The sequence below is a fragment of the Hyaena hyaena genome, unplaced genomic scaffold (assembly GCF_003009895.1).
Source record: "Hyaena hyaena isolate Hyena2069 unplaced genomic scaffold, ASM300989v1 scaffold_901, whole genome shotgun sequence".
Lineage (NCBI taxonomy): Eukaryota > Metazoa > Chordata > Mammalia > Carnivora > Hyaenidae > Hyaena > Hyaena hyaena.
Window position 1 is genome coordinate 623,488 of NW_024081527.1, and position 16,471 is coordinate 639,958.

The window sequence follows — 16,471 nt, forward strand, 5'->3', positions numbered from 1 at the left end:
AGGCAGAGACTTCTGTAGGTGTGTGATTGTTCATAGCAGAAAACAACCAACTTTATGTACTCATTCAGTCTTCTCTCTTCCTGAGAAATTCGCAGAGCTGTGATCTTCTAAGTGAGAACAGAAAAGGAACTTGCCACTGGATACCAAGAAAGGAACAAACTGCACACATTTCGGAGTGTTGAGTGGGCCTCTGGTCCATCTAAGTTACCCTGAGAACATAGCCAATGAGGATCACTCTAATTCTACTCTGACACATCTTCAACCCAATGTCTTGGTGCACGCTTTTAGGACCTTCAACTCAGAAGGTACGTGGGTTATCAGAGGCTGGGTTTTGCTGCTCAGTAATTGAGGGTGGGGTGCGGGATGATCTTCACCCTATGGCTGCCTGACTACATTTTTCCCTTGGAAACTCAGCCTCACTATTTAAAGATCTTTATGTATGAACTGTTACTTTAGGTAAGTTACTGTTAAATCAAGGTAAGACAACAGAACTTAGAAATGGGAAGTTACCTTTTTATCTTTAGTCTGTTAGTCTTTTTTTCAGAGTTGTATTTGTGTCATGAAAGTGCACACCTCCAAATGGCTTCTTGGAAAAATGTATGAAAAATAGAAGGACTGTCTGCTCTCCCCCAAATTTCTCAGATGCCTTCAGGCATCAGTTGGGTCCCCTGTTTGTGTTAGCACTTACCTGTGAGTGTGGCATCTGATGGGGGAGGAGGGAGGCCTCTATGTGTCTTCCCCCTTATTTCATGTGCTGCTGTTCCAGAGGCCTGGCTGGAAAAAAGTGGGACATTCGGCTTAGACAGATGGAGGGCAGGGTCATTTTCAAAATGAAATGAGTGCACAAATCACACTGTGAAATTGGCATGACCATCACTGCTGCTGTGATAGACTGACTTTTATTTAGTCTGTGATGGGCAGTTGGGGAATAGATTAGGTTTTTGGAGTGGGGGAGGGCTGAAAGAAGGCCCTTTAATTAATGATAGAAATTCTGGAAAGCAGTAAATGGAATGGAATATTGTAAAATGTCATAAAGGACCATTTTGTTTCCAACAGAATCTTGAAAACTGGAGCATGTATCAAAAAGTAAATGTATCGTACATTCCTAGCAATAAGAAAGCATTTGGTGGTTGCAGTAAAATGATTTAGTGCCTTATTGAAAGAAACTAGGCTTTGAAAAAATGGTGTTGAACTCGATGGATTTTGCTGCAAAAAGAAAGGCATGTTTACCATGTAGAAGAATTCCATTCAGGCAAAATGTGTAGGAGCTAAAAGCATGACATTTAGTTCTTCATATGCTTATGTTTCTGCCTGCTGAAGCACGAGATGATCAAATCCTATTCTATTTGTACATGTAATCTGTTTGGCATTCTTTTGTAAAACAGTTGGTAGGTGTGATTTCTTATTTACCCTTTAAATGTGATCATTTCCTGTTGGTAAACCGGTCATTTCTGAACATCCCAACTGCTACAGCTGTGGTCAGACATCTTTCTTGATAAAGGAAGGCCTTTTGGAAAAACCATTTTCCAGTTATTTCTTTTTCCCTCTCATATCAGGCCATTTTCTTCAGGATGGTCAGTTTCAGGGGCTCAGTTGCTTTGTTTCCTCTCAACAGTCAAGAGGGAAAAAAAAGACTAGTACCAAATTGGTAATGTAATAGCCTTTTAGGAGCATCCGTTCTCTCCTTTAACACTTTTGGAAGGGTTGTATACCAAATCAACACTTGGGGACATTTATGCTCAGACATTTAACCTCATTATGAACTCTCTTTTTGCTGCTGGTTTCAGCTCTATTACTATTTTAATTAGGTTTCTTTCTTGGATATACCTTATTATTTTTTTTATCAAGTAGCTTATATTTAGGTGCTTGCAGTGTTGTTATCTAAATCAGCTTATCAGGGAGAGCACAATAGCATTCTCATTTATAAATGGAATTAGTAGGGAAGGCACAACTTGGATACTGGCATTGAAAGAAAGCAATCAACCATCCAGACAAAGAGCTACTCTAAGCCTCGTGTTTATGCAGTACTTTCTGTACCAGGACCAGGTCCTGCTTTGCCTAACTTCCCTCATTAATCCTCACAGCCCTTCTGTGAATTAGGTGACTCTTATTGTTCGCCCTGCTGGAAAACCATGGACTGCAAAGCACAGAAAGAAGCCTGTGGTTGCTGCAGCCAGCCTGTGGGGGCTGGCGATTGCTTAAGCTGGCCAGTAGGGGCCACACTGCACCTCTTCCCTCTCTCCCCCGGGCACCTCCTCTCCAGTCCTTTGAATTGGCTTTGGATCATTTGCTGCAGTTTGTTCTAATAGAACAGGCACAATGGTGTAAGAATTTTAAAGTTTAAGCACCGAAGCCGTTGTGTAATTGTATGGCGTCGGTGTGGCTGGCAGGCCTGCATTGATGCGATCCCCTGTGTAATTGCCCATGCAAATTCGAGCAATCTGTAAGGGACACAGAAACCCGCATTCAGCTACAGATTCTTCTCCCCCAGAAAATCTTTAATAATTCGAAGAACCTTTTGTCATCTTTAAAATGCTCCATGAACTGGGATATCTCAGTGTCCCTCTCATATGGGCAAACATCACAGATCAAGGTTAATGGGCTAAATTCACAGCCAAAATTTAAACTGTAGGTACTCTGATGCATGCTTTCCTCTTTCAGACTTTAAATCACCCTTCTCAAGAGAAATAGATTATTCCAGACATTTATTTAAACTTTAAGCATTTTATTAAAAACCAAGATATTTAGGTCTCTTAAAGCAGACGGTTTCAAACTCATGAATTCATTGCTTGTGAAATTGCTTGCAATCTGTAAGGTAGTATTCTTACAATGAAACATCATCAGCCTGGCAAATCTGCACAAAGCCAGTGACTCCAAACAATTCAGCTGAAGACATATTTCCCTTTTTTTTGCGTAAAACGATAGTAATTAGGAAGCAAATCTGGAGGGGATCCTTTTTAGATTATTGTATATCAAAATAAAATGGCAAAAGCAATTTTTCCCCAGGGAATGAGACTTAACAAAACCTCATCTCTTATTTCCATACTATGCCCTTCCTTCCTCCTTCCCTCCCTTCTTTCCACTATCCCTCCCTCCCTCCCTTTCTCCCTTCTGTCCTTCCTTCCTTCCATCCTTTAATTCGTGTAAACATGATTTAATATAAATCTAAAGAAAACAAATTGAGATTCTAATACACACATATATACATATAGAAAGTGAACACAAAGAAAAATGATGGCCTCAAATAGCACATTTTTATCACAGCAAATACTTCATTTATGTAATAAACATGTGTCTGTACCAGTGTATACATTCAGCAACATTGGTATAGATACGCTGCACAGAAACAACTAATCTTTAGCCCTGTGGCGAGATGTCCCAAATATGCAAGAACATTCAAAATTAAATTAGGGAGGAAGTAACCCAAAATTGCTAGCTGAGGAAAAGGTAGTAACATCAACAATGTAAGCAGGACATTAGGCATTGTTGAACCATGTGCTCATCGTGACATTCCCTGGACACGCTTCATTTTGCTTCACTCATCTCTGGGTTTTATTCTATTACTGCTCACTTAAGAAACTTCTGAAATTCTGGCCTTCTTGTAGCCAGACCCAACCTTTACATTTCTGGCTACGTTTGAGTTTGGGGAGCTCTTGACAGCAAGTGGCAGAACAGCTGTTTCTGAGACTGTTACTGTGAAGCAGACAATGAGACCTCACGGCACTGGCACTGCCAGAGTTTTCAGGGTGCAGAATTAGGTTTTGTTCTGTCATTTAATGAATTCTCTTTGAGTTTTTATTTTTTCTCGCTTAGACATTTTTCTTTGGATTTAAATCTTCCCTAACATGTTTAGATTTCTGTCCTGCTTGAGGGGAGTTTTTCCTCACTATTACTGGGGTGAGACTTTATCTTTCTGCAATTCATTTAGAGTCAGCAGGAGAAATGGATTTTAAAATAATTGTATGGCAAAGTAAATTGAGCAGACTCTGTTTAATGACCTAAGGTAAGTGGATAAAATATGATAAATTTTGATATGTGAAAAAAGCAACTGGATTCCTGTAGCATTAATATTAGATGATATTGCTATTACACTAACAGAAATTTAAAGATCATTTCTAACCCAACCCAATGTGTATGCAAGTATAAAATACCTGGAAATGTATAGACATCTCAGATTTTAGAAATAAAAACACATGCAATTTTAATTTCATTTGACCCGCTTTATAAATTGACTTCTAAATTAAACTGACTGCCATTTATGGGATATCTAGGTATGAGATAATCTAAAATTGTCCTTTATGAAGTGAAAGGTATATTTTTAAAAAGCTGTACTGATGACCATATCTTTCATGATCACTAGAGGCAGGCTCAGACATATCTGTGATAGGGGTGTTTTATATCTTATATATAGGGGTGTTTATATATACATATACCCATATATGTAACTTTTAATTTTGTCTTTAGAGAGAAGATGACCTCTTTAGGTTTGTTCCTATTGTATCTGAGAAGAGTAAGTAAGACGATTATGTGGAAAATATTTTAAAATTTAAGTACAAGTTGGTCCTCTGGTTTAGAAATGAACCGAATAAAAGCCAGTGCTTTTATTTTCAGGTGGAAAACCCAAGACCTAAAGGCTCCCAAGAGAACAAGTCAAACTGGTGGCCAGGTTGTGGGCAGGGGCCCATCTACTGTGCATCCTGTGGTGTCAGTTGTAGTTTGCACTCCATCTCTCCTGGCCAGGATCGCAAGCTACATTGTGGGTTGTGCCTGCGTCGTCTACATATTGACTACTCAGAAAATAAACAGCATGTCGGAAAAGATATATCACATGGAGAAGGTAGGATGAATTCATTTCAGCCATTAATGCCAGGAGACCCGAGGAAGCAAACATAGTCTGGTCAGCTGATGGTTTTATAAGAAGGCTCACATTTCAAATGCCTGCTTCTAGTAGGAAACAACCATTAATGATAAGGACTGAGAATATGTCTCTTTATTGTAGGAAAGCAAAATATATAGATCATCACACATACCTCACAGTCTTGGAAAATCATGCATTATTTAGGAAAAAAAAAAAAAAGGCTTAAAAATATCTCAGACGCCCAAGTGTTCAGCCTCTCACCCCTGGGTTGCACAGGGAGGGTGCTGCTGTCGTTTTCCACTGCCTCATGGTCTCTGAGGAACGTCCCCATGGCATTAGTCAGCAGTTTCTGAATTTTGACCCACAATAGGAAAGATACCTCAAGACAGGAAAAATAGATGGAGGCAATTACAAACAGCTAGTTGATTGATGGTTGACATTGTCAGGGCTCCAGTGTATGGCAGATTGCAATGGTGTTGAACTCCCCTTGCTACCAGTGGATGTTGCTATTGGCAACCGTGCAGTGAAGCCAATAAAAAGCCAAGAAAATGAGACGAAAGCTCAACCTTAGTGGAAGCCGTAGGGTTTGTGCTATAAATTATGTTCCCCTTAGCAATGTGTAGCATCAACGCTCAGGGCAGCTCCAGTGCTTGTAGCTGCCTGCAGTTTCCATCGGACCCTGGGTCTTGTTTTATCATAAAGCTCTAGATAGACTGGCATCTGTCTGTCTGGGCTGTTTATTTATTTATTGCTGGGGAGGATGACAGATGTGGGTTCATCTTTGCCTCACATGGACTGATTTCCAGTTCCTGTTTGTGATACAGACATGGTGTGGCACCCTAGCTGGGAACACCTGCAGTGCTTCTGAGCTGCAGTCACACTACCCAAGGTCTGTCCCCAACTCCATTCCCCTACCTCTCCACCCCCCCCTCCACCCCCCACCCCTCTATCCCGCCCCGCTTCACCTGAAGGAGGGCAGACAGCTGGCCAGAGGCTATTTTCCTTTAGAGCAGAGTGGTTCAGAAAACTGGCTTAATAAAATCCATAAATCTGAGCAGCCTCCTTTTACCTGCTCTGAAAAGGCACTTTTTCCTGTGCTCGTTTTTTCCCTCTAGATTCTCCTGTCTTCCCTGCAGAGGCAGCTGTAAATGGTGGCCAGGAACATTTTTTTTAGGTTCCCAGTCCCTTCTCTCTTTTGTCAAACCCTTCCCTGCTCAAATAGCTCTCTTTTCTAAGCAAGAATTCTGTATCCTCATTTTGGGGGTTAGAAGCACCATTTTTCTTTGGATTGATGTGTACCTGGCCTTGGGCAGTTCTCTTACCACCTGCCTCAGTCTCTGTCTTTTCTGTTTTGGGTGTCTTTTGCTTCCCATCCTCATCTTCCTCTCCCCCACCCCCACTCTCCTGGTTTATAATTTTCTTTGACTTTATTTCTTGCTGTATGGGGTCTTATGTCTTCCCTCCAGATACCTGCTCTTCCATCTCTTTGGTTTTGGGACCTTCATTTACCCATTCTTGAAACATTTCTGGAATGTCTGCTATGTGCCAGGGAAGCAGTACTCTTTGTATAACTTGGTCCCTATTTCCTCAATATTTGAGTAGTCAAGTTAATAACTGATACTGATTAGTAACAATAAGAACAAAAATCATCTGTGAACTATAGATTTTTCAGAGCTGGAATGCACTCCAGTGTTCAAATAGTACAGGGATCTCCAAACTCCTCAGAGCTCCTTTACACATCGCCATGTCTGTAATCAAAGAGAGGAGAATTTTCAGGTTCTGGGTCCCCAACCTGGCATCAAACAGAGAATTTCACCTCTTAGATATTTTATATCTTGGAGATTCCTTGTAAGACTTATTTGAACAAAGAGTTCTGAGGTTAAAACACATTTGCAAATCATTTCCTATCTCATTCAGCAAATGAGGAAACAGGCTGGGACAAGTTAGGTGTTTGGTGTCAAAGCCAGGGTCATAAATCTAGCTTCTAGTCCAGTATTCTAGGCAATGGTTTGGGCAAGTCAAACGATGTGCTCAATCTCTCAGGTTAAATGGGCAGCAAAGCAGTTTCTAGTCATTGAATCGATTTACTATAGTTTATTATTATAAACCTAGTCTCCTAAAGCAAATTTGTCCTCTGGCCAGAATGTTATTTTTTCGTTGTTGCTGTTAATCTTTTTAATGTTTATTCGTTTTTTAGAGAGAGAGACAGAGACAGAGCACAAGCATGGAGAGCAGAGAGAAAGGGAACACAGAATCTGAAACAGGCTCTAGGCTCTGAGCTGTCAGCACAGAGCCTGACGCAGGGCTCGAACTCACAAACCTCAAGATCATGACCTGAGCCAAAGTCGGATGCCCAATCGACTGAGGCACCCAGGTGCCCCCAGACTGTTATTTCTTAACTTCTCAAGTATTATTTCTTACACTTAAGGAAAAATAAAAAATTGGAGACTACCACATTTGGCTTTAGGTTGGTATTAGTGGGAAGTTTAGATGGTATACAAAAACTCATCCCTAAGAAAACTCAAGGTAGTCCATGATCATTTTCTGTGGCTCTGCCGTGGCCTGGAAAATGTCTTCACTATTGGAAATAGTTCCTAAGTGTTCATGGGTCACGTGTGGTGAGTCCAGCTATGGACTTCCTTTCATCTCTCCTTTAATTAAAGTCTAGTAATCCATTCCTTCTGGGAAAAGGCTTAGTCTACAACAAAGGTTGGATTTTCAAAAACTGGAAAAGGGGGCCGCAATCACAGTGCAGTGTTATGAATCTTGTATAAATACCAGTCACACAAACAAACACATTTGCTGTCTTTCTACTATGGGCCTTTTTAGGGGAAAACTAGGACTGACTGTTACTTGTAAGGATGCTATAGTTTATTTTTTAGGTAGGCAATTTTAAAGGCTCTAATCCATCATTAAGAAGCTTTGGGATAAATATAAAATACTTCTACAGAATACAAACTGAGATTCTTGGGACAGTGTGGCACAAAACGGCGCTGGGGATGCAAACGCAGGCATTCGCTTGGCTTGTAACAAATAGAAGAGCTGGATACAAAGTGAAGCAGCGTTAATGGCATGTCCCCTGCTCTGTGCTTGGCTTGAGCAGGGCCAGCTGTCCTCAGGTGCAGGGTCCTCTGCCTAGCACCTTGTCTCAGCCTCAGTCCATGTGTGCTGGTCAGGGGAAGCTGAGCGCCCCGTGCGGGGCTCCCTCCCCTCTGTCCTTCATGTCTGGCTCTCCTCTGCCTGCCTCCGCCTGCAGACCACACTTCAAGGAGAAAGGCCAGGCGTGCTTCCCCGTGCAAACTCTTCCCCGTGCAAACTCTTCCCCGGCAACGCTCTGCCTGAGCTTAAAGGAACAAAAGGATGGCGTGGGCTGGCCTGATGCTGGCCCTTCGGGACAGATGCAGTCATTTTGCAGCAGTAGCTAAGCTGGAGGGCTAGTTTCTGTCTTCCCCCGAGGCCATGAGGCTGGCAGAGGAGGGCGAGGCGGCGGGCGCCGGCAGCCTTTTCAGGTGCAGCTCTTCCCACTTACTCCTGTTCACCGCCACTGAGTCCAGCATGGGCTTCAGTTTCACATTGACCTTCACCAAGGCCTGAAATCAAACAAAAACACATGGAAGAGAGAAGAACCCAAGTCACTGACGTGGTTTTCTAGCTTTCCCTTGTGAGGAGAATGGAAACTGGCTGCAAGACGGAAATGTGAGGGTTATTTTGGTAAACAGGAGCTATTGACAAGAAGTTAAATATGCAGGTGATGCCGTTGTGCTACATTACTAGAGCCTGTGCAGAGAATGAAAAAATAAGACAGGGTGGCTGTGTACCACCCCCAGGGTGCCAGCCAATTAGATTATGATCCTGTTCTAAATCCGCATCAGACAAGACAGGACACAAGATATCCTGCTCACACATGTATGCTAACATGTATATTGTTGCCTGCTCCGGATACCTCGAGATCTCAACAGACCATAAACTTAAAGCTTTACTAAGATACACCTACCATTCGCTACACCACAGGGTGGGGGGCGGTGGTAGAAGGGGGGTTCTGGGTGGACTCACCTGAATAAGAAAGACCAGGTAACATCCTGAAGAAGAGAAAGTGCTCATTTTTCAAGCTAAGGACCTGGGAGCCGTGCTAGATGAACAGATTGGCATGTGAACATGTATGAAGATGGATGGGAGAGAAGAGAAAAAGCAGGGAAGAGAGGGTTGGGGGTGCAGCAGAGGGAAGGGAAGAGGACACACAGGCTGAGGCCTGAGGCCAACTGGCCACGAGGCCAATGAAACTCAGGATCCAGGGTCTTATTTAGGAAACTCTCCTAAATATTTTCTTTTTCTTCTTTAAACTTTTTAATGTCTTATTTATTTCTGAGAGAGAGAGAGGAGAGAGAGACAGCGTGAGCAGGGGAGGGTCAGAGAGAAAGGGAGACAGAATCTGAAAGAGGCTCCAGGCCCTGAGCTGTCAGCACAGAGCCTGACGCGGGGCTCGAACCCACGAACTGCAAGATCATGACCTGAGCCGAAGTTGGACGCTTAACCAACTGAGGCACCCAGGCGCCCCCTAAATATTTTCTTTTTTACTTAAATTTGTTGTTTTTGAAAAAGAGTCCCCTACTCCCTAATAGTATAAATTTCCAGCCTCCATTGTGGAACAGAGCAATGAATAAAGCAAGGATCATGGAGCTGTGCAGGTATTAGCCCATGGAAAGGGAATGTTTCCACTTTATGCCATGGGTCTGTGTTCTGTGGTCACAGATTATGCCCCTGGTCCTTGTAGGTGCCTTACAGGTGTGTCCCATTCATCCCAAGGGGAACAAATCCACTGCAGTTTCAGCACACCTTCTGAACGGCCTTCTCCAGGCAGGACCTGTGGTTACGGTGTGGTTGAGAGCCGAGCCACCCAACAGAAAGAACAGCCCTTCATGTTGAGGGCGTACGTCCCTAACATGACGGCAAATCACCTGTTAGACCTGATTTATTCCCTCAAATAACCGTCACTCCAGAGAAGTAAGGGATAGGAGTTCAATGCAACTGGATATTAGTTAAGTGGGAGTTGAAGAATCTAGAAGTAATCAGGGATCCTACTGAGCTGTGAGCCTCCAACCTGGCCGAAGTGGTGACCCTCTACACTGATGTCTCTTAAACACAGCATATTCTCTCTTAAGAATGACATTTATCCCACCAACCAACATTTAATTTTAAATCAGATGTATTAGTAAAATATGAAATTATTTCATATATGAAAATAAAACATAGCAACGTAAAAACTCAGGTGGTGATCAAAATCCCCTTTAATGAAAAAAAATGCAGGTGACCGTTTTCTATCCATTGCACAATGTTTTTATTTGGACAGTAGTGTAGGGTAGCAACGAATGCCCTGGTTTTATTTAGTATAGTTTGGCACTGGCTCCTCTTCACTCTGATCGAGCCTTTTAATTAAACTGACTACTATAATTCCTATGGAAATTAGTGTTTATGTTATTTTCCTGCTACAAAAGCATTTCTCTAGAACTTATTTTTTTTTAATCCCAGGAGCACAAATTGGAATTTTTTTCTGCCTGAAATGTAATTAAAAACTCATTTGATTACTATATTTCTGGCTCTGTTTTGCTTATTAAATTCCTGTAATCAGTTTTCTTTTATGAAGCTGCTGGGAAATGATCTCAAAAGCAACACATTTTTCTCTTCCTTGGCAGGTTCCCGAGCATTTACTAAATTACATTCATAGCACCTGCCCGTGATTCGAATTACTCCACCAATTTATTCCTTAAACCATTTAAGTTTATTTGGCTTAGCCCCAAACAGAGATTTCTTTCCTTTATCTAGCTCTTTGTTCTCCCTCTTGCTTCCTTTGTGAATTAAAAAAAAAAAAAAAAAAACTTTTGGGGAGGGTACATATTTCTCAGAATTCTTTCTTCTTTTTGTTTCCTATTCTGTTTAATTAAACACAGAATTGCCATACTAGAATATCGTTTTCCTCTGGCAGGTGCTGGGTCTAGGTAGCAAAAATCCCATCCTGTGCCATCAGTTAGATCATTGCTCCCACTATTTAGAAGGATAGGGATATTCCGGCAAACTTCTCATCAGCAAGCGATACCTGATGAGTTCTGTGCAAATGCTCATATCTGTCTTGTTTGACTTGCCCGCCACTTAGCAAAAGAGAAAGGGGACACTTATCATCTGTCTGCTCACTCTCCATATACATGCACAGGGACTCAAAATGTTATGTACGTTGTGTATGTGTATGCGGTGCCCTCAGCCACGGGATGCTGAATCTCTCCTGTGGCATCCCTGCAGTGTGGCCATCACAGTGTTTAAACGTGTCCACAGGCAGTGAACTAACTACCTCCCAGGGTGTTCTGATTTTAGAATGTTGTTCCTTATATTGAACTGAAATCTATATCCCTGTAACTTCTACCTAATGATACTTAAAGCCAGAATGTACTTGAGCAGGGTAGGACTGATGACTCATGTGCTGCTCCAAGTCTAGGTCAGGGTTGAGACTGACCTAAAAACCCAACTTGGGATGCGCTGCTTATTATCCCTTGGGGCAACTGTATGGCTATCATGGGGGCTCCCAAACTCACATCAGCTCCACCTGGCCAGCCACAGACACCTTGGGTATTTGCCTGTTCTGGGACAGCCCTGGGCATCTAGACACCCAAGTGGCTAAGGGATCCCACTTTCTTCCTGATTCCATTCACACTCCGTTGTTTCCCCTTGTGACCAGCATGTAGGGTTTATTCCATATTTTATTTATGTGATAATAAGTGATACATTCACATAGTCCAATGCATACAAAGGGTATAAAAGTAAATAAATATCCCTCCATCTCCTGCCCCCAGGCACTTAGTTTCTTTCCCTAGAGACAACCAAACTTAGGGTATCCATCCTTCAAAAACCGTTTTATGTGGAAGCCATATATGAAAGGCCCACAGCTAATATCATCCTCAATGGGGAAAAACTGAGAGCTATCCCTCTGAGATCAGGAACATGAGAGGGATGTCCACTCTCACCACAGTTGTCAACACAGGGTTAGAAGTCCTAGCCTCAGCAATTAGACAGAAAAAATGAAATAAAAAGCATCCAAATTGGCAAAGAAGTCAAACTTTCATTCTTCACAGGTGACATGACATTCTCCATGGAAAACTTGAAAGACTCCACCAAAAAATTGCTAGAACAGATACATGAATTCAACAAAGTCACAGGATATAAAATCAATGTACAGAAATCGGTTGCATGTCTATACACCAATAATGAAGCAGCAGAAAGAAAAAGCAAGGAATCAATCCCATTTACAATTGCACCAAAATCCATAAAATACCTAGGCATAAACCTAACCAAAGAGGTAAAAGATCTGTATGCTGGAAACTATAGAAATCTTATGCAAGAAATTGAAGACACAAAGAAATGGGAAAACGTTCCATGCTCATAGATTAAAAGAACAAATATTGTTAAGATGTTGATACTACCCAAAGCAATCTACACATTCATTGCAATCACTATCAAAATAACATCAGCATCATTCTCAGAACTAGAACAAACAATCCTAAAATTTATATGAAACCAGAAAAGACCCCACATAGCCAAAGTAATAGTGAAGAAGAAAACCAAAATGGGAGGCATCACAATCCCAGACTTTAGCCTCTACTGCAAAGCTGTCATCATCAAGACAGTATGGTACTGGCACAAAAACAGGCACATAGATCAATGGAATAGAATAGAGAACACAGAATGGACCCACAAATATATGGCCAACTCATCTTCAACAAAGTAGGAAAGAGTATTCAATGGAAAAAAAAAAAAAGACAGTCGCTTTAACAAATGACGCTGAGAGAACTGGACAGCAACATGCGGAAGAATGAAAGTGGGCCACTTTCTTACACCATATGCAAAAATAAACTCAAAATGGATGAAAGACCTAAATGTGAGACAGGAAACCGTCAAAATCCTACAGGAGAAAACAGGCAGCAACATTTGGCTTCAACTGCTGCAACTTCTTACTTGACATGTCTCTGGAGGCAAGGGAAACAAATGCAAAAATGAACAATTGGGACCTCATCAAGATAAAAAGCTTCTGCACCGCAAAGGAAACAATCGACACAAGTAACTGACAGAACGGGAGAAGATATTTGCAAATGTCATATCAGATAAGGGCTAGCATCCAAAATCTATAAAGAATTTATCAAACTCAGCACCCAAAAGAAGAAATAATCCAGTGAAGAAATGGGCAGAAGACATGCAAAGACACTTTTCTAAAGAAGACAACCAAATGGCAAACAGACACATGAAAAGATGTTCAACATCACTCTTCATCAGGGAAATACAAATCGTCAAAACCACAGAGATACTAGTCAGTATGGCTAAAATTAACAACTCAGGAAACAACAGATGTTGGCAATTATGTGGAGAAAGGGGAACCCTGTTGCACTGTTGGTGAGAGTGCAAACTGGTACAGCCCCTATAGAAAACAGTGTGGAAGTTCCTTAAAAAATTAAAAATAGAAATACTCTATGACCCAGCAATTACGCTACTAGGAATTTATCCAAAGAATATAAAAATGCTGCTTTGAAGGGGCACACGCACACCACAGTGGAATACTACTCGGTGATGAAAAATAATGAAATCTTGCCATTTGCAATAACATGGATGGTACTGGAGGGTATTATGCTATGTGAAATGAGTCAGGCAGTGAAACACAAGTATCATATGATTTCACTCATATGTCAAATTTGAGAAACTCAACAGATGAACATAAGGGAAGGGAAGGAACAATAAGTTACAGATGAGCACTGTAATGAGCTCTGGGTGTCATATGTAAGAGATGCATCACTGGGTTCTACCCCTGAAGCCAAGACTACACCGTATGTTAACTAACTTGAATGAAAAAAAAAAAAAAAACAGGAAAAGAAACTGTTTATCCAGGCACCTGGGTAATTCAGTTAGTTAAGCATCTGACTTTTGATTTCAGCTCAAGTCAAGATCTTGCAGTTTGTGAGTTTGAGCCCTGTGTTGGGCTCTGTGCTGACAGTGTGGGGCCTGCTTGGGATTCTTTCTGTCTCTCTCTCTCTCTCTCTCTCTGCCCTTCCCCAACGTGTACATGGGCACTCTCTCTCTTTCTCAAAATAAATAAACATTAGAAGTGAAACATTTTATGCATAGGTAAGCATATATAAAAATATACACATATATACATATGCATATGTATATAGGTATACATATGATACATTATACATATGTATAATGCATATGTATGTATGTGTATAATTAAGCTGATTTCCCTACCATTTCAGATATTTCTTTCAGAGATGGAATGAAATCAAAACTTTGAGGAACATTATTATGATACTTGAGTGAGCCCAAGGGTACTGTGTAGAAATTAGTACCTGACGTATAGAGAGGAGTGGGACCAAATTCTAATTTTCTATTGTTATGACACTGAGTGTTTCTTCTGCAGAACTTAATCTGCTGTGAATCCCATCTCTTGTAGTTTTCCTCTGAAAAATTGTAAGTTTCATTTCTAGAAGTATGAGTTGGGCATTTCTTATATCTTCCATGACTCTTTTTATCGTGCTTGGTCTTTTCTCTACCCTTTGGATATATAAAACACAATAAATGTCTTAATGTCTTTCTCTATCAATTCTGTGATCTGTATCATTTCTGAGTCTGTACGGATTGATTTTTCTCATTATTCCAAGCCAAGTTTTCTTGCTTCTTTGCATGCCTGGTAATTCTCGATTGGATATTAGGCATGGTGAATTTTATGTTGTTGGGTGATGGATTTTTATTTGCTTATCTATTTAGTTATGTTTGCATTTCTTTAACCATTTTTCAGTTTTGTTCTGGAATGCAGGTAGGTTACTTGGAAATTATTTGGTCCTTTTAGGCTTGCTTTTAAGTGTTGCTAGATAGGTCCAGAGCAGCCTTTAGTCTGGGGTTAATTTGGGTCCACTAATAAGACAATAATCTTCGGAGAACCAGACCCAGTACCTCATATATTTCAAGGTTTTTCTTTAATATTCTGGCTGGTGGGATCATGGACGATTCCCCAGCCTGTGCGGGCTCTGAGGATTATTCTACTTGCTCCTTCTGTTCTTTGCTCGGCCTCAGCAGCTTCCCCACATGCATGTAGGGAACAGCAGTGAAGACTCACAGGGGTGCTCGGCAGATCTCTGGAACTCTCTCTCATGTAACTATCTCTTCTCCTGTCCTCTTCTCTGGGAACACCAGCCCCCTGGGCCTCCGCAGGCTCCTGGCTGTGCCTCCTCAACTCAGTGAGCCCGCTGGGCTCTGGCTGGGATTCCCTCCCTGTGCGGTGGCCTGGAAGCCACCTCCAGGAGTAAGTAGTAAGCTAAGATAATCGTAGGGCTCACTCCATCCGTTCCCCTCTCTCAGGAATCTCTATATTGTGCTGTATGCTGCCTGTTTCCACTGTCTGTGAACTTGGTTTCATGGTTTCCCCCCCTCACTCTATCATGGCCGGCAGTGGAAGTCTCTTGTCATTGGTTTCAAAAAGCAGCTCTGTTTTGAGGACTCTCCCATGAGCTCCCACGGAGAGTGGAAATAAGGCCTTTCATCTTTGTATCTCTAGCTCCTACCACAGTGACTCCAGGGAACAGCAGCCTTTCCTCTCTGCCCACAGAGCAGGGGCGGGAAGGGGTAAGGCCAGGACAGCTGCCAGTGGCTGAGTGTGGGGTCAGGACGTTCTGACCCGCTACAGAATCCTGCTTTAAAAACAACCCCAGAATGACCCTCTTGGGAAACGACTATAGTATTCTCTCTTATGGCCATTATTCCTGAGGCCGTGTTTTTATCAGCTTGCCAAGCTGCAAGGAGCTAGATTCTGGCCCTGCTTTCGTCCTGCCGTCATGATCCATGTCTGCTATCATCTGGCCCAGTGTGTGCTTGTTCTTGACCACAGCCCCTTCTTACAACCCAACTGCTGGATAATGGGGCAGATGTGGGACAGGGAATAAACACAGAGAAAGCCACGTTCTTAGAAAAAGTTACTACTCCCCTCCTCTGTTGCTGGAAGTGGGGGGACATAAAGGAACACCTGCAATTTAAAACCACATTTGTCTGAGTTTGAAAATATCCAACTATGTCATTAGTACTTTTCAAAACTTTGAGAGAGTTATCTGAGCTGACTATTCATTTATTTTTTTAAAAGGTCAAAGAGATGTTTTCACTTCCTGTGGTTGAATTATATATTTTCAGAACGGGGCACTAAGACTTAGTATTTTCTACCTTCCCCCATCTCCACCTTACACAAGAGAAATAGTCAGAAATTAAGAAGTGCAATACATGGTAGAAAATAATGAATTTAAAGGATTTCTTTAATATCAACTTTTGATAAAATATAAAATTAGACTTGGAGCCCATCTCGACTATCTAAGGTAATATCCCTGTCATGAAGATATGATCACTTTACTACCATGATTATTTACTTTCTGAGTGACAATGCCAAAAAGCCCATTTGGGGTTGGTATTTTGAAATGGAAAAACACTGATGGTATGACCAGCTGGGTGTCCTCTCTGCTCAGATCTTCAACAGGAAGGGCAAGAGAGCACGCAAGTGGTGGCAGGCCCTGTGATTCTCTTGAATTCATGTGACTGGAC

General features: G+C 41.7%; 1 protein-coding gene across 1 annotated transcript in view; it reads right to left on the reverse strand.

The window, feature by feature from the left end:
* Nucleotides 1-7,169: 7,169 nt before the first annotated feature.
* PDE11A (phosphodiesterase 11A) overlaps nucleotides 7,170-16,471 on the reverse strand; it is a gene marked incomplete at its 5' end in the record, with an annotated part of 137,257 nt that continues 127,955 nt past the window's right edge. The window contains one exon of the mRNA XM_039220481.1: nucleotides 7,170-8,448. Within this exon, the coding sequence (XP_039076412.1) occupies nucleotides 8,293-8,448 (156 nt within the window). The remainder of the gene's footprint in view (nucleotides 8,449-16,471) is intronic.